General features: G+C 42.3%; 1 protein-coding gene across 1 annotated transcript in view; it reads left to right on the top strand.

The window, feature by feature from the left end:
* The first annotated feature begins 1,496 nt into the window (after positions 1 to 1,496).
* LOC124780620 (mitogen-activated protein kinase 1) overlaps positions 1,497 to 21,874 on the top strand; it is a 377,777-nt gene continuing 357,399 nt past the window's right edge. Inside the window, exon 1 of the mRNA XM_047253794.1 lies at positions 1,497 to 1,631. Coding sequence (XP_047109750.1) covers positions 1,501 to 1,631 — 131 coding nt within the window. The 5' untranslated portion in view covers positions 1,497 to 1,500. The remainder of the gene's footprint in view (positions 1,632 to 21,874) is intronic.

The following is a 21,874-nucleotide window of genomic DNA, read 5'->3' on the forward strand; positions in this document are numbered from 1 at the left end:
CATGTACAAATGTAAAGTATTTTAATAAAATATTCTTTACGAGTGGGGTTTATGACCGTTTGACCCCACCCTTGGATCCGCGTGTGACAGGTACTGTCCGTTTCGCTTGTAAGAAAAAATTTCCACCTCAGTCTCGAAGAAGTGAGGTATAAACGTTCTGGGTGTTTTAAGTTCGTGGGCCACCACTCTGTTTCATTAACAGAATACGTAGCATGCTAGTCTATTCTGAGCCTGTATATGACAGTATTTTAATAGTTTAATAGTTCCTGTGGCCATGATACGTTGGATAGTGTGGTGCAAAACGACTAGGAATTCAGTTTCCGGAGCTTCCTGAAAATCTAGTTAACGTACATATTTTGTGCGGTTTCTCTAATTATATTCAAGCAGATGAAAAAAGGGATACGAAACTACGACGAGCTTTTGGTTTTTTTCTGGTCATCTAGTCGTTGGGGAGGTTTTAAATCCCAATATTCCTTTCTTTGACCTACAAATGCGGTTAACGGGATCTGTGAGAGACATTCCGTGGTGAAACCAACGCGAGTTCCGTCGGTATATTCGGTATGTCTTGTTTCGTTTAACATTTACTAGCCATACGATTTAGTTCATGTAAGCGACAGCAAAAAACTTGTTTTTACACGCAAAGACAGATGGAAATATCTTCGGAGGCCGCTTAGGTGGAATCAGTTTTTAGCAAAACTGGGCTCTTGCTTCTCCACCTTATTCGGGCAGTTGCATCCAGTATTACAAGCTACTCGAGATCGGATACTGGTCCATATTCACACACTGACTGAGACGTTATTTAATACTGCAACAGAAATTTATGATATTATTGCTGAAAAATGTGTCACTCCAAATAGCAGTAAAATATAGAAATGACGGCACTGGGTAGCATTTGGTAAAATATGCAAATTAGGAGTGGAGTACGCAAGTTTAGTTTCAGAATAACGAATTAGTTGCACGTAGTGGGAATCCAGACGTCTGGACAAACGGGAAGTTCAGAAAATAAATAATTCTCTATGTCTCCAGAATGAACCTACCTCTTTGCATAAGAGCATGTGCTGTTTTGAAATTTCCTGACAGGTAAAAACTGTGTGTCAGACCGGACTCGAAGCCAGAATCTTGCCATGCGCCTGCAAATACTCTTATCGACTCAGCTATCCAACGCACAGTTTTAAGTTACCAGTAAGTTTCAACTTCAACGGGCTCGTGATGTCTTTATTTCAGATATATTTCACCTGAATCACGCTACAGATGTCTTTTAACCTCCACAATAAAAATAAAGCACAAGTAGCTGAAATTTACACTCGCTGTTTGTTTCTGATGCGAAATAATTTTCCACCGAATACGTTCGCTGCATAACCAACGCTGAAATGCCGGCGACGAATTCAAACATGGCGCTTCATCTTCCCAGAATCCATCACGAGGGAGAAACGGAGACAGAAACCGCGCCTTGTGGCGACTCGCGCAAGTTATATTCCGTGCTGCAAGGTAGTTGTCAAAATGGCGGCGGAGGGTGGAAGTGCTGCCGTAGGTAATCCAAATGCTGAAGTTGTTCGGGGGCAATTATTTGAAGTTGGACCGCGTTATACCAACCTTTCATACATAGGAGAAGGTGCTTATGGAATGGTTGTGTAAGTAATACTCTCTTATTATCAGTTTATGTCATACATATTTGTTAAATGCCATATCGGTGTCAGCTGCCGAAGCGTCATGCACAGTTGTTGACATTCAGAAAAGTAATGTCATTGTTAACTAGGCTATTTCAAGTCACGATTTTACGTAATCACACGCCATCCTTCGTTTTCAGCGACCACATCGTTGTATTACTGTCGAAATCGGCGTTCTTACATATATGTGTAGAACAGAAAACCATTGTGCCGAAAAGAACTATATTTGCCAACAAATTTTTCGTTTTTCGTGAATGGAAGGAGCAATATGTTTTTCAGTAACGTGAAATTATCGTCTACTTGCAACATCAAGCTGCAGTGTTTGTTTACAGAGAGAGAGAAACATTTCTGACGTAAATTCACCTTAGCTCTCTGCGTTTCGGTTGGTTGTGAAGCATTTTTTTTTCCGAAGGCAGTTATCCGAAACTTGGCTATAGTTCATGGAATTTTGATGTTATATATACACAGCTGTGTAAATAGGTTATGTTCTTGCTTAAAAACGAATAAACTTTCGTGATCCATTGAGTAGTGATTACAGAAATATAAATAATAGTTTGGTCATACTGTTTACTAGTCCCTTTTCTGTACTATTAATTAGCCATCATTAACATGATTCATCGAATGAATGATTTCCGTTTGATAACTGTTTCCTTCCTTGTTTGTTGATTGCAGTTACCGACAGATATATTTTAAGAGAAAGTAGTCGAAATGTGTTGGGGACTATCATATCGCTCATGAGTCATTTCCTTTTTCTTTTTTTTTTTCGTGTTGCAGATATGCCGATTGAATTTCTGTAACGTCATTTTTGCCTTGATAGAAATAAAATGATGTTTTCACAGTGTTCAGTAAACAATAACAATACCTTTTTAGAAACCTAATTTTCGTTCAAGATCAGATCATTTCGAAGGATTCCTGCCGTATTATTTTCCTTTATGAAACTGTTCAAATTGTCCATAAAACTGTTATTGGTGGCTGCTATTGATGCTCGAATACGTAATTAATTACTAAATTTCAAACGTAGCATAGCTACACAAATTGTCATAGATTTGACAGTTAAGGAGGCCATCCTTTACCATTAAGTGTTTAGTTCAGTCACCAAATACCACATTAAAAGAATGTGTGAAAGCGGCAATAGAGCCAGCACACTCCACTGCTTAAATATGCTATGAACATACATTTAACTGTCCAAAAGCCTATGGATTCCACTAGATGCCTTATTTCACTGGATCATAGCAATTTTGCTGTCAAGAATAGTCTGTAGACCTGGACACTACTCTTTCTTCCTTATTCTCACAGAGTAATATATATTTACTGTGCAAGTAAATAGTAAAGTCAACAGACAAGTATTTCTCTTAAAATTCTGAGAAACTCTACATAAATACTCAAAAAGGACACATTTTGCTGTGATGACTGGGACACTTTGTCAGTGATTTAATGTTTGTTATTGTTGAAGGCCATGTGTACATTATTCTTTATTAGTTGGTGTGTTCTGTGTTGTCTGGAATATGGGTCTATTTTTTTATGTATCTACTGCCCAGAAATAGTGTCATCAGCTTTTATGAGCCATGCCACAATAACTGTGTAAAGTGTCAGCATGTTGATTTGCTGTATGCGCCTTTTTTTATTTTGTTTTAGTCTGAGTTCACAGGCTACACCATGTCTCATACAGTTTTTGCATTTTATTGACTTTCAAGTAATACCTCAGGTATTGGCATTGCTGTGTTTTTGTAATAAATGTTTGATTATCTGCTATTTTAAATTACTTCCTGCGAAATAGCTCAATTTAAATCTCTATATGTGCAATGTATCTCGGGTCAAAAAGGGGGGGGGGTTGTTTTTCACTTTCTTGACCTTTCCACTTTATGACCATATTTATTCATCTACTGCATGCATCTCATCAAAACATACTATTTCTACTCTACCTATAACACCTACATACAATGTTTCTCAAACATATCCTGAGCAAGATGGTTTTTGCATTTGTGTTGTACTCCTAAGATCTTATTCAGTAAATGGTTTTGATTTGTAATTAATCAGGAAATAGAATGTTGAATTATAATAAACAGTTAGGTGTTTTGTTGTTACTGAGTATCTTTGAAATATTGTTTCCTTTCATAACACAATTCTGGGGATGGAGATATTGTATTTGACTATGGCTTACATTGGCTTTGTGGGTGGATGTAGTTACATAAAGAGACATTTTCATAATTTCATTAAGTAAAAATAAGTGTTATTGCAGCTGAGTTTGATATTTCTTTCATCTATAGTTCATTATATTCAGAAATTGGTCCTTTGTGTGTGAGGTATGCCACAACTGTAAGAGTACTGACAGAAGCAGTGTGTTATGTAAGATCTAAAAGTGCCCCATCCTTCATGTCTGATTGTACTGTTGTTCACCAATGGAATTCAGTGCTACATTAATATGACTGCATTTCGTTGAGTAGTGGTGAAATGTAACACTGTCCACAATTGAAGGTTTTATGCCCTTGTCTTATTCTCATCTTACAGTTGACTTATCCAAGCAGTTACAAGCGAACTACAGTTAAAAGTGAACCATAATCAACACATAAGATATGGTATTTTTCACACTAACAGATAATTGCAGAGGTAAAAAGAAACCATGTGACCAAAAAAATGCAAGAACCAACTGAAAATTCAACCCTGGACCTGTGTGTTTTGAGTTTGATACTTCCCTGTGGAGACTGCTGTGTCTTTGCAAATGTATTGGACAGAATGTGCTCAATAACTCACTTTTTGTACTTCCCCATTGCAGGGAGAAGTTGCAAGTTTTCTTTCTTAATGTTTTTAGCTGCTGGGGTCGTATGTTTTATCACTATTCCGCTTATTGACAATATTTATGGCATGATTTGTCAGTTGTCATCCATGATAAGTACTGCTCTAGACGCAGTGTAGGGGTCTACATAGCATTCAGAGATAAGGAATATCAAAGCAAATACAGTTATCTTAAAGTGTCTGCAAAGGCACACCTAGTTCAGTGAGTCAGCAAAACATTGTCAGTCGGTATTCTTGTGTTCCTTATACCCAGATCAGTTAATAGTTTTGTCTGATGGTCATTGATTGAGGAGTCCTACTCTTCAACAATACGTCTGAATTATTTCAAGGATACATTATCAAACTTTTACCATTCCGCACTGAATGTGGATAGAAATGAGTTTCTTGCCATAAGTAAACCAAGACAGCGTCAGAGTTACATGTTCCTCTTTGGTTTTTATGTTTTTAAAAAACAAGGCCAGACCTGTCTTAGACGTCTAAGTGAGCAAATTTGCTGTTTTCTCATGAGGCAGTTACTTTGACAGTAAAGGTTCTCGGAGGATACTTTTAATACCAGATGCAACGTACTGATAATTTCTTGTATCATTAACTCTGCAGTGTACGCCAGCAACACCTGTCGCTATATCCTTTTTAGAACAAAAATTGTTTTCTAGCCGTCCCCATCTATGGATACACATTTCGTCCTAAAAAGGTGCCTACGTATTTATTCCCAAGGAAGAAATATGGTTTGTTAAACTCTTGCCACCAAGCCACGTTTTCAAGGCTGGGAACAGAAAGAAATCTTTTTTAGTTAATCTGGAGAATATTGTCGATGCGGAAAGAATTTGAAACCCAATTCATTCACTTTTACCATTGTGAGTGGTGTATTGTAGGACGATGCATTACCCTGGTGAAAGGTCACCCTATTGCGTGACACTCTTAATCGCTTTTCATTCAGCTCCCGTTTGAAAATATTTAAGAATAGCTCGTAAGTCCCAGTTTCCATATTGCCGATTTCCAGGTAACTGAGAATTTTACCGCAAGAGTTACCCCATCCGTAAAAAAAGGGGGGGTGGGGAGAGGGCGTCCAAAAAAACCTATTAGCAAACTACCGATATTCAGTGCATGTTCACGTTTTGTCACTTGTTTCGTTCGCTGTTTTGCGTAATAATTACAGATCCAAGTTTACTTCACGATCATGAATCGATAATAAAAAAAGCCGCCCTGCGCATTTCGACTAAAGTTGTCAAACTGAGCCGAAAAATTATTGCAAATGGGCTGTTTCTCAAGTCAGCGTCCACAGCTACCGTCGCACGTACAACTTATTCGCATTTAGTTTTTCGTATACAGTGTTTTGTACTTGAGATGTCTACAGTCAGAACTACCTCGCTCACTTTCCCTCAGCTGTCTTGCATTTCGATATCTGGACATTTTCTTGCAGTCTCCGTGTATAATTACTTCCACGGCCTCATTTAAATCCACGACTTCATGCAGCTCAGTTTGGCTTTGTTCATGAGTGGAGGCTTTAAAACGAAATGTGTGATAATTGCACGAAATCCTCCCCACCGCTCGACCCCATCTTCACATCACGTAGCAGCTGCTAGAGTGGGCTTGCTTCACATAGCAGCCAACAGTTTACTGACACATCTGTAGTTCAAACTTCGTTTATAACCGTTACAGCAATCATTGTTGCTATCAGTTCAGCTGTTTAAAAAGTTTCGTTTTATCTTAAAAGAGTAAGATCCTCGTCCTGACAGAGTTGAGCAGCGCCATGTGGGATTCATGATACGATGTTTAGCAATCCCCTTAAGACAAGTTTAGCTATGCCATCTTGCTTGCGGTCGTTACTTGGACTGTCGTTGCAAATGGATAATTTGGGGTACGAGCGGATGGTTCCATCATAACTATGTCAAAGTACCCCGGGTGTTTAAAAATTAACATCGGGGTTTTAAGGCTTTGTAGAATTTATTACGTTCGAGTTACAATTATAAATAATATCAAGTGAAAGAGCAACTCAAGTTTCAATGTGAGCACCATTGATCACACGTTGAGACGATAGGCGAGTTCTTCCCCAACGTTGATCAGTGTGTGTGAAGTAATTGTTGCCAACAACTGCTTCAGTCCTGTTTCTGAACTCAGGTAGATAAGCTGGTAGCAGAGGTACATACACATGATCCTTTATGAACACCAAAGGTAAAAAACGCATGGCGTCAGAGCGGGTGGAAGTGGAGGCCATGCGAATTAAGCTCTGTCACCCGGCCTCTTGCGACCAATCCAGTGGTCGGTTACAACACCGTTTAACCAATCGCGTACTGAATTAAGCCAGTGAGGTGACGCACCATCTTGTCTGTAAATAAAATTCTGTGATTCACCTTCTTCCCATTGAGGAAACAGCCGTAGTAATAGTGCATCAAAATAATAAACAGGTTGTAGGCGCTTCAGTCTGGAACCGCGCGACCGCTACGGTCGCAGGTTCGAATCCTACCTCGAGCTTGGATGTGTGTGATGTCCTTAGGTTAGTTAGGTTTAAGTAGTTCTAAGTTCTAGGGGACTGATGGCCTCAGATGTTAAGTCCCAAAGTGCTCAGAGCCATTTTAAAATACTCAAATAACAATTGCTTCACCGAAAATGAAAAGCCCATAAACTTTCCACCGTGGTATGGCACGAAACAGTAACTATCAAGTTTAAAGCGTGCCTTGTGGCGTACTTGCGTCATGGCCAATAGTTCATAATCCATTAGATTTTTATATTGCAAGAGATCCCCGAGATACTTCATGCTTTCTACATTTTCAGAAACTTTTCCATCGATTTCTAATTTAGTATTAGTCTTCCTGCTTATGCTGACAGTGAGGTATTTGCGTTTTCGTGGACTATCTTCGGCACGCCATTTTGGATGTTCTCTGTTAATGTTCTCAACATCGCCTTGAACTCTTCAGTCTGGTCTATAAATACAACCTTATGAACATAGGCTAGAATATTTATCCTGCGATTTAGTCGAACTCATATGCCAAAATTTGCCACTTGCCTAACACCATTTCTAGGACTAGGTTAAACCAGAGACGAGTAAATACTGTCACGATAATAGGCTCTGTTTATCTCGAATTCTTCTAACATTTCACTCTTGAGTTTTTCAGGTCAGTCACAAGACGCACCCAGTATGTTTTAATGACCAATTTCGCTCACTTTAACAAGAGGATCCTCAGAAATTGGAATTTACAGTTTAAAGCACAGTAGTTGGCAGATTACATTGGCTTAATCTCTGGCAGCATCAATGTAATCAGCACTTCAAACTGTAAATTCCAGAGTTTCTGATGATGATGCTGTTAAATCGAAAGCTCTCATTAAAACGCATTGAGTGCGACTTGTGGCTATCATGAAACAGTCGCTCTTTCCCCTGCAGGCTAATTTCATTCTTTGCCTCACCGGGTATTTTGATTTCCTCATAAACACTTTCGTCATCCAGATGAATTTCATAGTGACTTTAACATACAGAATTTCGTGCCAAAGTGGTCGTCTTTTAATGCTGTCTCATGCATATGTGTGAAGCCTGCAGGAAGGCAATGTATCTCCCTTCGTTCCATCTTTTCCAGTGGTTTGCCTTATGGAATCTTGATTATCTGTTGTTTTTCCTCTTCTAAAGCCTGCCTGCTGGAAACTGAGTTAATTATGAACTAAATAAAGCGATTTTTTGTAAATTGCTGGTTCGTATCGTCGAAGGGCGCACCCCATAGCACGCAAATAGTCCGTACCGTCCTCTTTTTGAGTCTACTGGAGTCCATGGCGTCTCTTAAACCTTCACCCAACCCTACAATTAGCTCGAAATAACTGAACTCATAGTTAAGTTACGAACCGGTGCTGGCAACTGAGTATTTGTGCCAGACTGACATTTTCTACCTATGTCGTCTTAACCCTTTCAGTCCCAACAGTGCAAAAACACCGATTTTTAAATTTTTCACAGAACTTATCGTTATCAACATAGTAACCAACGAATACATGAATAAATTGGCAAAAATTAGGCAATGATTTGGTTTAAGGATGTGGTTTCATTTTGAAACCACTATGACATCCTGTTTGATACCTTCCATCTGTGTGGTAATTTGAAAGCAGTTTCGCATTTTTCCCAGACACAGTCCCACGTCTCAAAATTTTCGTGAACTCATAATGCCTAAAGCAAATTATAGTCCTAAATAATAAGCAAAAAAGTCGTAAAATTTAATAAATTAATATCAAATGTACGTACTGCTCCATTGGTTTCGTTTCAAAACCACGCATAGCAGCATTAGTACAAACTCAGATTTACGTTACAATAATTTTAGATGTACTGTACTACTTTCGCTGTCATTGAACCAGATATGATAACTACAAAAAAAGGCCACAAGCTTCTTCTATCACGTAGCACAATCTCTGCGCTGACTGCTGCTGATAGATGACCTGCTACAATTGTCGGGTCGGCATCTGTCCCGATATATCGGGATCGTCGCCACTATGGAACCGCTTGTCTCGACATTCCGACAAGACCAATTTTGTCCCGATTTTGCAAAATACTGTTGCGAGCCTGGCTATGGTCCTGAAGTAACGCCGTTTAACATGTAAATGCAGCCATAGTTGCATTTATATCAAGTTTATGTTGGCTGGTCGTCTCACAGATGGCATTGCATGTTGCGTATCCTGTATAAGCGCCTTCTAGTATAGCGCCATCATTCGAGAAAGTACATTGCTTCTCCAGTAGTACGCGGCTGGAACTGTTAAAGCAGTGCCGCGCGGAGGAATCGGGCACTTCCCATTTGGATAGCGATCTGACACGATGATTCTTTCTAAACATAATACGAACGACGAGTGCAAGTCAGTAATGTCTGTTTACTGCGGCCATATAGGGTGTGAAGTGTACTTCTATGACTGAACTGTTACTGTCGATTGTTTACCGTCTAATAAACTTATTTTATCATAAAAAGCACTCCGTCTTCAGGCCACGAGTGGCCTTCCGGGACCATCCGACCGCCGTGTCATCCTTGTGGAGGATGCGGATGGGAGAGGCGTGGGGTCAACACACCGCTCTCCCGGTCGTAAGATGGTATTCTTGACCGAAGCCGCAACTGTTCGGTCGAGTAACTCCTCAATTGGCATCACGAGGCTGAGTGCACCCCGAAAAATGGCAACAGCACATGGTGGCCTGGATGGTCACCCATCCAAGTACCGACCACGCACGACAGCGCTGATTTTATCATAGCTTATGAAAATGCCCAAGGATGGAAAATGTCACTTTGCGGATGATCACACAAAAGTGTGATCCTTCTCAAGAAAGGACGTACAGATCAGGAAGCGCTGTGTGAGATACCTAGGTGTTTCTGTAATTCACGGAGATAAGGCGGATGTGGGGCATCACATTTCTACGGAGAATCATATAAACAGTTTCGCGGTAGCATCAACATCAAAACCTATTTATACATTTTATTCATTTTTACGGCATATGCATTAGACATCGAACCACAAGGCTGAAAAGATGTTTGCGTTAGTTGTTCAATACTCTACTGAAACTGATGGAATCCAACAGAAGCTGTCGTAGGAGACAATTGCAAAGTTTTGTCTAGACACTTTAAGAGAGCTGCGAGTTCCATTAGATAAATTAATCGCTTTTTGTGGAGACAACACCTTCGGTGGGCTTCCTCGACGTGGCCAGCGGCAAGTGTTTCACCAAATTAAAGATGAGCTACGAAAAAATGTAGAAGGAACTGGATCCCTTGCCCATATTCCCCACAGTACTATATCAAGCCTTGTTGGAGCGTTAACTGTCAACATCGAAATAATCCTCATGAAAAATTTAATTACTTTCAAGGTAAGTATAGAGAAATTGAAAGGGTTCTGCTTGTACATTTATGTCAAGCATCAGACTCATCTATCTCAATCAAAAACAAGATGGCTGTTAATGTCAGGAGCTGAGAGAATTCTTGAGCTTTGGATTCCATTTAAACAATTTTTTGACGCCGAAGACAAGCCATCTAAAAAAAATTTTTTTTTCAGTTGCCTGATCAGTGAAATTTTCATTGTGTTCCTGATGTTAAACTCGGCTCCGTTTGAAAGAAATATATAAATCGTGGAGAAGAATAAAGTCTCGATAATTGACTAAGAAACATGCACTGAAGAGCCAAAGAAACTGGTACACCTGCCTGACATCGTGTAGGGCCCCCGCGAGCACGTAGAAGCGACGCAACACGACGTGGCATGGATTCGACTAATGCCTGAAGTAATGCTGGAGGGAATGGGCACCATGAATCCTGCAAGGCTGTCCATAAATCCGTAACAGTACGAGGGGGTGGAGATCTCTTCTGGACAGCACTTAGCAAGGCATCCCAGATATACTCAGTGTTGATGTCTGGGAAGTTTGGTGGCCAGCGGAAGTGTATCAACTCAGAAGAGCGTTCCTGAAGCCACTCTGTAGCATTTCTGGACGTGTGGGGTCTCGCATCGTCCTGATTGAATTATCCAAGTCCATCGGAATGCAGAATGGGCACGAGTGGATGCAGGGGATCAGACAGGATACTCACTTACGTGTCACCTGTCAGTGATATCTAGACGTATCAATGGTCCCAGTCTCTCCAACTACACACGCCCACACAGTTCCAGAGCCTCCACCAGCTTGAACAATCCCCTTATGACATGCAGGATCCATGGATTTATGAGGTTGTCTCCATACCCCTACACGTCCATTCACTCGATGCAATTTGAAATGAGACTCGTCCGACCAGGCAACAAGTTTTCAGTCATTAACAGTCCAATGTCGGTGTTGACGGTGCTAGGCGAGGCGTAAAGCTTTGTGTGGTGCAGTCATCAAGAGTGCACGAGTGGGCCTTCAGCTCCGAGTGGCCATATCGATGATGTTGAGTTGTATATTTCGCAATCTTACACTTGTGGTCCAGCATTGAAATCTGCAGCAATTTGCGGGCCTGGAGAAGAATAAGGTCTCGATAATTGAAATAAGAAACTTATCAATAGACACCCAAAAACGTCTGAATGAAAGGAGGACTGCTAATTTTATTGGTGTGCAAACCAAGATGAGTTTAAACTAATTAAAGAAAGAGAACCCTAACCAAGAAATAATTAATTTTATTTCGAAATTTGAGGAAGAGACAATGGCTTTTATGTTTCATAGCATTTGGTTACTTTGAGAAATGGGCTATTTCCTTTAATAAAGATTGGATGACGTTATGTGGAGCCCCAGATGGACGACGATTGCAAATACTATTATATGCCTTAAAAATTGTATGAAGTTTCAGATAACAATAGTTTTCAGAAATATATGTACCTGAAGAGTTCTTTAGAAACCAAGCGTGAATATTTGTTTTCTGTTTCTGCGTTTCTGCATTTGGAAAGAGCATTTTCGCTGACATCGGCCCAGTGGAATGCTGAAAGAAATCGACTGCTACCAGGGACTATGGAATCAGTCTTACAGTGCCAGTACTATAAGCTGATTTGCGCAGAGTTTTATAAATACGTAAAAGGGGAAAGAAGCATTGCTGAAAAAGGTGAAATCTTCTGAAAAATATGGTGTACCATCTACTTCTGCCCCAAAACGTTCCATGTAATGATGTTCTAAATAAAAAGTAATTAAATAAAATTTTTACTTCATTTCTACACCCCCATCTTCGTGTACCAACGAAGTCCCCGCTAGATGTGGTAACACTATGTCATGGCCACCATTATCGTAGTACCACACCGTACCACTAGATGCCTGTCTTACCATAGGATCAGTGGTTTCATGTGAAAGTCATTCGTACTTCATAACGAAGTTAATGAAATGGTGGTTTCAGTCAGAGGCCACTGATCTACAGAGGTTTAGACATTTGGCTTTCCGAGCTCACCTCCAGGTCTGACTCAAGCATTAATTATAGCTGATCTTTCCGCCTATGATTTCGAAATATTGTTACCAGGTGTTCTCCCACACCTCGACTTGCCAACAATTCTCAGAGGTAGCCGGCCGGAGTGGCCGAGCGGTTCTAGGCGCTACAGTCTGGAACCGCGCGTCCGCTACGGTCGCTGGTTCGAATCCTACCTCGGGCACGGATGTGTGTGATGTTCTTAGGTTACTTAGGTTTAAGTAATTCTAAGTCTAGGGGACTGATGACCTCTGATGTTAAGTCCCATAGTGCATAGAGCCATTTGAACCACCATTCGGAAACTCACTGGCAGTAACAGGGAAGCAAAACCCCGAGTCTTCAGATATCGCACCACAGCACTCTGTTTCTCTGCAGGGAAGTACACATGTCCTGTAGTGTATAGCTCTGCCCCCAAGCAAAGCAAGTGGACATCGCACAGAATGAAACTGCGCGACTATCACTGAATGTCTGAAGCCGACACCTACGAACTAAGTTTAATGCGTGGCGGATAGTGTACCATGTCATACGCTTCATAAAGTAGCTGCAGATGTTGAAAGGAAAAAGGTTGAACTGAATCATTTGCATCCATTCCATCGTCATTAACCCACAAGGTCTAGGTTGAAACCTAGTAGTAATCTCCTCAGTTCAACGTTAGCGCGCTCTCTCCACTTGCTACCAGAGAACAGCTGTGGGCAGTTAGACCCGACCAACTTCTAACGTGGATAAAACCTGCTGAGTGTCTACAGTCAGGTACATTAGATCGGCCCATGTGGAGATCGTTGAATAGGCTGACATCAAGTGCTGGTAAATCCAGGGACAACCTTGTCAAATGAAACTATCTCGAAAGTGTGTCACCTGTGTCACAGTCCATGCACTGAGAAAATGGTGATGAGGGCTCAATCTGTTGCACTTACTGTTGCCCAATTCTGGTCGACAATCATTTAGGTTGCTTCTCTTTTGTTCAATTATATAAACTACCTAAACTGTGTTCTTTCACTTCTGTAATTTGTTGTTTTAGCGGTGTCCTATAATATTGCACCTATATATATAATTGAGTTTAGTACGGATTTTGACTTCAGTCAAAAAAAAGGGTTACGTGTGAAAGCTTGGTATCGATATGCAGCCTTCTGTCTTGTTTGAATTGTTAATGGTGACAGCAAGCCGACTCGTGGTTTATACGTGTCGAGTATCACCAAATATGGGTGCCGAACAAACGTTCCCTTCCCGTGGATGGATCGCCGACGATAGATGCAAATAATGGCAGCGAGACTTCCCCGATGGGTTTCTTATGAGTCTTCCTTCATGTAGGATGCAAACTGTTTTGTTCGGGGCAATGGTCAGTTTGTGTACACCAGTTATTAATATGCAGCTGCGCTTGGGAATTTGCCGACACTGCCCCAGCTGGTCATCGGCATACGCTACGATTCCATCGGATCAGTCAAGCCTCTTCGCAAGATGTAATAGAGGTTCTGTTGCTAGACCCCAGAAGATGGGTTCCACATATCAATCCTCGTAGGTATTCCGTAGTGGATCTTTTGACACTTTCTGGTTCCCTGTTCGCCACTCAACGACCGTGTCCCTACAGCAATCGCGTAGGCTGAGGTACTGATTGGCCAGTTCTCACGTGCCGCCCCCCCCCCCCCCCCCCGCCACTAGACACGCAAACATCGCAGGATGACAGAGGATCTCACATGGCCGGCCGTGGTGGCCGAGCGGTTCTAGGCGCTTTAGTCTGGAACCACGCGACCACTACGGTCGCAGGCTCGAATCCTGCCCCGGGCATGGATGTGTTTGATGTCCTTAGGTTAGTTAGGTTTAAGTAGTTCTAAGTTCTAGGGGACTGATGACCTCAGTTGTTAAGTCCCATAGTGCTCAGAGCCATTTGAACCATTTGATCTCAGATGCGTCTGTGATGTCTATCATTAGGGCTGTTTCGTATTTTCAATCATGTCAATTGATTGCTTTTCCGAAATGCATTGTGATTGCGGTCCAGTCCCGTATATGCCTGTGTGAATGTACTCCGTCACACAGAAGGCGTTCCTGGAACTTCAGCAATTGTGTTCAGTAAACAAATCGGCGAGTATGTTTTTGGATCGGTTGGGTCTTTATCTGCTGCTTTCGTGAGGATTACTGTGGCTGCTGTTTCCCACAATGCGGGTATTATTCTTAGCGTCTCGGTTAGGAACGAGGGTAACAAGTGGTACGAGCTGTTGTACGACTTGCGCGTAGATGCTGTTGGGTCCATGGGCTTTCCCTTTTCCCCTAAGTATTGTTATTGCCCGCGCCACCCTCTCGTGCAAAAGGACAAGTGACCGTTTTAGTTCTGTACTCAAGTTGTAGTGCTGTTCGTAAGTTAGTGTGTACAGAGTGTATACGCTCCGGGACAATCCGGAAAACTCGTTTTTTTTTTTTCGGGGGAAAAAAAACGAGAAAAACCCGGAAAACTTTTAGAATTACAGGAATTTTTCCTTGTTTTAGTCGTCAGTTAAATTTTTGTAATTTTGACTGGTAAAAACTGATAAGCAGAAAAGTGTCAAAGGCTTTAGGATGAAGACTGGAATACGTCATAACAATAAACTGCTGCCAATGAGCGTGACGTCACAAGTGTTTACATTAAGTTCGTTGGAGCAGTTGCCAGCGCAAGACTCAAGTTTCACACGGAATTTGCAGTCTCCCCTACATAACTTGAGTCTTGTGTTGCCAGCGGGCTCACGCGCATGCGCAGTTGAGTTGCATATGGCCAGGACCTATTCCCACTTCTGGCTACTTGAAGTGTGGCTGTTGGCTGTATCAGCAGTAGTAACAAGCAGCTAGATGCTTCTACTCGGAAAAATCCAAGCTGCCAGATTCGCGCATGCGCGGAACAGTTTGGGCTGTAGTGGGGAGGATGATAGTCTCCACGTGAGTCGTGTTTACGTTTAGTGATTTTGCTCTTTTCTCCTCGTTTACAGTTCTCACATCAAATGAAAACAAAACGGATTTCTGTGGCTTGGCGCTGCCAAGTGAATTAAAATGCATTCACATAATTACGGAAGGCTAAAATATTAGTTTTTCTGGTTTTATTTTATTTTCCACGTTTCTGGCAGTCAAGCATTAATCGTCTTGCATTACAGTTAAGTTGTTTTTGTAGGTTTACTAAATAAATGTAACTTTTATTAACCTTTTCCGCAGAGGCACTCAATTTATTAGAAAGGAAATGTTTCATTCCACACTATTGGTTAGTTTCAACTGTTCACTGAATTTCAAGTGCACATTTTCATCTTCTGGCACGTACGGCATTATGCCATACGGTAATAAAGAACCAAACATGAGATAATACAGATACTCCAAGATAATTTGCATCCCGAAAACCGCACTGAAAAGCTTAATACCAGATTTGGCCTACTTCATGGTGAATCTGGACATATGAATGTGAAGTTTAAGCTGAATTATGCACTTTAATGTGGTTTACGAAATTCCAATGCTCCAGTATCCTCTGTTGTTCTATTTCCTTTATGGCGTCATGTAAGATCCTAAAACACACACACACACACACACACACACACACACACACACACACACACGAATATCGGGGGCCTCCTACGTCATTGTGGCTGCCCATGTGCAGTAACGCCTGTTTCTGGCGCTCTGTGGCAACTGCTGAAACGAACCTATTTCTAATAGGTCGCGGGAAATATTGTGAATGGTGCTCTGAAAAGCGTTCCATTCAAAGTAAATTTCCTTGTACGCAAGATCAAATATTACGTGTGAGAATGTGCAATGAATTTTGCGTTTGACTCCCATTTAAAACTTAACACATTGAGAACCAGCCACTTAGAAGAATTTCGAGCCCAGAAGACCAGACATTGTCATTATTTAAAATTTTATTCACACATTTGTGTCATGTATCCGAAACTGTAACAAGCAAAAAGACCAATATTATATGTATTATATGTGAAAGTTTAGCTTTTCTTGTAGCTACACCACGTGCATTAATTTAAATAATTAACTTTTCCTATTTGTGTGCTCTCGCTACTTAACAGTGATTTTGCTATTGACTGACCACATCACGTGTCCTAAGCTCTTAATATATGCTGTCATTGGCTGGCGAGATCACGTGACATGAGCTATGATTGGCTTACAAAAGCGCGTTTCAGTCTCGATCTCAGTGCTTCGGAAATTAACGTGCTGTGTTTGGAATTCGAATCTATACTTTCGCTATACGAATACGAAAATATTCAGCGTAAATGGTGCTACACATCAAAGATCTTTCCAAAACTTTTTTTGCCGAGATTTTTCGTTCTCTGCAGTGCCGGGAAGTTCTACGCTGGTTTATAAAAGCTTTGCCATTCAAAGAATTGATATTTTTACAGCTACGAGTGAAAGCATGCTGTCACTTATTGTGGAAAAAGTGCTTTTTTAACCGTGAAATTCGGGAATTTTTTTCCTTGTCCGCGTATACACCCTGTGTGTACTTGTAGCTGTGTGTTTTGATCGTTACCGGGTAGGAGTTTTTGCAGCAAGCATTCTTTAATGACTCTCCGCCCGGGCTTTTGCGTGACTTAATCTCGTGGCGGCGTTGACAAAACAAGGGCGGTTATGAATTTTCCCCAGTATCTTTTCTGTATCTCCTGTGATGTCCCATTTTTCCAATGTTTTGGAGAGGCACAGCGGTGTTACTCGTGGTGTCACGGTGTGGGAAGCCGTCAGCGATGATTTCAGGTCACGGCCGGTTGTGATTCGGTGAACTTTTAGACAGCACAGCAGTACTTTCCGGACATAGCGCGTTCTCGTGTGTTACCTCCCATGCGACGGTATCGTGACGCCATTTTTCGGAATGACAAAGTGCGTCCACGCGCGGCACGTGTCTCTCTGAACAGTCTGCGCGATGATGAGGTACTCCCGTGACGAGCAAGATCGCCAAACCTGTCCCCGATAGAGCGCGTGTGTAACCAGCTCGGACGTCAACTACGTCCCAGCCCCAGTGTCCAGGATATGAAGGACCAGTCACAACAGTTGTGGGTCAGCGTGTCTCTGGAGAGGGCACAATTTTTTAAGCCTCTCTTCCCAACCGAGCCGGCCGCGGTGGCCGTGCGGTTCTAGGCGCTCCAGTCCGGAGCCGCGCTGCTGCTACGGTCGCAGGTTCGAATCCTGCCTCGGGCATGTTTGTGTGTGATGTCCTTAGGTTAGTTAGGTTTAAGTAGTTCTAAGTTCTAGGGGACTGATGACCTCAGATGTTGAGTCCCATAGTGCTCAGAGCCATTTGAGCCATTCCCAACCGAATAATTGCATGCATCCAGTCCAGAGGAGGTGCAATGTTATGTAAGGGGCAGTCAAATGAAGCCCGAACACACGACACAATGGGACCATGGAATAGTTCCTTTCAAAAGTAATCAGTTACAGCTACATCTATACTCCGCAAACCACCTTGAGGTGCATGGCAGAGGGTATGTCCCACTGTAGCAGTTATTAGGGTTTCTTCCCATTCCATTCACATGTGGAGTGAAGGAAGAATGATTGTTTGAATGCGTCTGCGTGTGCAATAATTATACTAATCTTATCCTCCTGATCCCTATGTGAGCATTACGTAGAGGATTGTGGTGTATTCATAAAGTCCCCATTTAAAGTCGGATCTTGAAACTTTGTTAAAAGACTTTCTCGGGATAGCTTCGTCTATTTTCAAGAGTCTTCCAATTCAGTTCCTTCAGTATCTCTGTGACACTCTCCCATGAATTTAACAAACCTGTCACCATTCGTGCTTCCCTTCTCTGTATACACTCAATATCCCCTGTTGAACCTATTTGGTATGGGTCCCACAAACACGAACAGAATTCTTGAACTGGTCATACGAGTGATTTGTAAGCAATCTTGTTTGTAGACTGATTGCAATTCCCCAGTATTCTACCAATAACCTGAAAAGTCTACCACCTGTTTTACCCACGACTGAGGCCATGTGATCATTCCCTTTCATATCCCTACAACATGTTACACACAGGTATGTGTGTGAGTTGGCCGATTGCAACAGTGACTTACTGATGTCATAGGATACTACATTTTTTTCATTTTGTGGAGAGCACAGTTTTACGTATCTGAACATTTAATGCAAGTTGTCAATTTTTGCACCACTTTGAAATCTCATCAATATCTTACTGAACATTCTTCAGCTTCTTTCAGGTAATACTTCATTATAGATAATTGCATCATCTCCAAAAAGCCTAATGACGTTATTTATATTGTATGCAAGGTCATTAATATACAACATGAACACCAATCGACGCACACGTTAACACATTTATCCCACTGGGAGATGAAACGATCAATTTCTGTCTCTTAGAACGCGGCGCCGGCCGGGGTGGCCGAGCGGTTCTAGGCGCTACAGACTGGAACCGCGCGACCGCTACGGTCGCAGGTTCGAATGTTGCCTCGGCATGGATGTGTGTGTTGTCCTTAGGTTAGTTAGGTTTAAGTAGTTCTAAGTTCTAAGGGGCTGATGACCTCAGAAGTTAAGTCCCATAGTGCTCAGAGCCATTTGAGCCATTTAGAACGCGGGCGGTCATCCGCTGACGGATCCACAACTACACTCTCTCTCTCACTTCCTCTTCCGACTGAAACCGACGTCCACGCACGTCGTTCTTCAGGTCGCCAAAATCGTGAAAATTACACGGAGAGTGTCGCAGTGTTTCCCAGCTAAATCGCTGAAGTTTAGCCTCCGTCCGATTGGCGGTGGGTGTTAACGTGCAACAAGATGAGTCGGTCAGGCATCATTGCTAGCCGTTTTGACTTTATGGCGCGTCGCAGTTTCTGCAAGGTGTCTTCATAGCACAACGCGTTGATTGTGTTTCCACGCTCGAGGAACTCGATGAGCAGACGGCCCCGCAGTTGAAGCAGGTGGTCGTCATGACGTCACCGGAAGTTGTGTGAACAACTTGGATTTCTTTGGCGGGGGAGATGTGGAATGTTTCCACTGCTGGCTTTACCGTTTGGCATCGCGCTGTCGGACGGAAGCATCCTGTTGCACGATAACGTCCACCCCCACAGTGCCAATCGGACGAACACTATGCTTTAGCGATTTCGTAGGGAAACACTGCAAAATCCTCCATGTAGCCCGGATCTTTCACCGTGCGACTTTCACATCCTTGGTGACCTGAAGAAAGATAGACGTGGAGGTAGGTTTCAGTTGGGACGAGAATGTGTAAGAGTGGGTCCGTCAGCCGCTGACCCGTTCTGAGAAACAAGAATTGATAGTCTCGTTTCCCAGTGAGATTAACGTCGTAACGCGTGTGGAGATTACTTTTGAATGGAACCATCCCATGGTCCCATAGTGGCGGGAGTTGTTTTTATTTCACTGCCGCTCATTCTGTTAAGTAGGCACATACTGCCAAGTTATTTGTAAATTTGACACTGAGATAACATTACATACCCTCCGAACCCGTAAAGCTTCGTTTTGTTTCCTCTTCTGGGTGATCCTTTTTTTTTTTTTTTTCAGGCAGTGTATATTCAAGCAAAATGGGTTTACACCACTTAGCCGCAATCAATGTTGCTGCAGACGCGCTAAATCTCCTTAGGAGTTTCTGCATCTGCCATTTTGTAATATCGTCAAGTAAATTGGATTAAAACTTACGCGACAATGCAGCGATGTATCGCGGTTAGCCTGACCTCCGCGCCAGGATGAAGTAGCAGCAACTCGTAAGGTGTGTGTAAGCAGCCAGAATTTCGAACATTTGTCCACTTAACCACGCTAACAATGAGACGGTTGATGTTTGCCGCAAGGACTCCGCTATTCGTGATGCGCATGCGCACAGCCCCTCGTCCCTGTGACAACTGACTTCCATGGCGAGACCGTGTAGTAACGTGCCAGGTGGTTGCAGTTCTCACGGAGGCCCAGTGTGGGTTGTAATTATCATATGGCAGCGTAACTTGGTACATATACGAAAGCGTTCACGGAGAACCAATTCACGCTGGAAAAAAATTAGTTCCAGTTTTGGCCGCTAGGTGCAAATATGGCGCAGTCCAGCGTCTCGTCGACGCCTTCTATGTTCATACTGAATAAATTCTGAATGGTGCAGTTAGTAAAAAAAAAAAGAATCAACATTATACTTTTTTCAGCCTTTCTGCCCACATACCGTTCCTAATCCATTAGATATGGAAACATTTCTTCACGTCTTTCCTGCATTCATAGCCCCAGATTTGTACCTGGTGACCAAAATTATTAATTTTTCTTCATCGTGAATCTCTTCCGCATCAACGCATTAGAATACCTCCTAAGTTTCACTGCCACACGGTAATTAAAGCCCGCACTGTAGCTCTGGGAGTAGCTACATATTACAGGGTAGCCAAAAACTCTGGAAATCAATTTGACGTGTCAGGGAAATTGGAAACAACACTGGGAAAATTTTATTTTTGTCGCAGTAGATGAAATCGTTTGTTTACTGAGATGTCGTGCATCGTTGCTGGCTGGGCGCAGCTGAGAGTGCTTTGTTTGGATCTGATTCTCAAACTGTTGGCGCATCAGTCTGAGACGGCGGTCATGTTTGCACGAGTTGTGTCTGAGTGATTGTGTGAATCTGCGTGTGCTCCCGTTTTCTGACGAAGGCATGAGCAAAAATTTGTGAGAGTGTGATTGTCTTTCCTATGTGCCTGTCTGCGGCTCATCAGTCATCTTTGAGTGAGTTGATACCTGTCGTCATTAGTGTTGATTCTCGAAGTATTCGCGCAAGTTCTCTGTTGCAAGGATTGATCACTGCGATCTCATTTCATCAACATGTCTGTGACTGACCGTACCAGTGGACTTCCGTGAAGGACGAAACCGCTGGCCATTTCTGTGGGCATCTCTAACGGATCGGGCCTGCCGATCTGAAGGCCATCGTTTCCCACTAATGTACAGGCCCTGCCCGTCGGATCTAGTCTCACCGATCTGCCCGCAGGCCGTGTCTGTGTGTGCGACGTAATGCGGCGGATTTTCGTGGTTTATCCATGGGCCCAGGACTGCGGCGCTCCTCGGCAGGCCAGAGGACACCGGCGGTGGATTTCAGGAATTGCGACTGTCTCGCCACAAGTACAGAGTATAGCGCGCCTTTTTTAGACATTTTATTTAGTCTAGTACATTTTTGACACATTCTAAAGTAGTTTATATATTAGAAAGTATGGACGATAAGAAGAAGAAAATTCAGTCGGCGGCAATTTGTACGCTGTGTATTAATGTTTTTCTTCAAAGAAAAATCACACAATACCTGTAAAATCATAGACATGACACAGTGGCTAACAACTGACAATACAAAACATAGCAGAACCAACATTTTAGTGGCGGTCACATGTAGTGTTAGTTTAAACAACTCTTCCCCACCTTATACACTTCTTTCGAGAGGCCCATTTTTTCTGGTTCCATTTCTGAAAGTAGTGAAGGTATTTTAAATCTGCCTTGCGACTCCAACAAAATGCGTATTTTTGTCACCAAATGTGTTCCGCTTTATTGATATAAAATAAAATCAGTGGCCGTAATGAAATATACAGGCCACTTGGCTTACTTTCTCCTTCTGAAAACAGTTCATTACAAAGATGTTGATGTTAGTACTTAATATTTTTCCT

The sequence above is a fragment of the Schistocerca piceifrons genome, chromosome 1, assembly GCF_021461385.2.
Source record: "Schistocerca piceifrons isolate TAMUIC-IGC-003096 chromosome 1, iqSchPice1.1, whole genome shotgun sequence".
Classification (NCBI taxonomy): Eukaryota; Metazoa; Arthropoda; class Insecta; order Orthoptera; family Acrididae; genus Schistocerca; species Schistocerca piceifrons.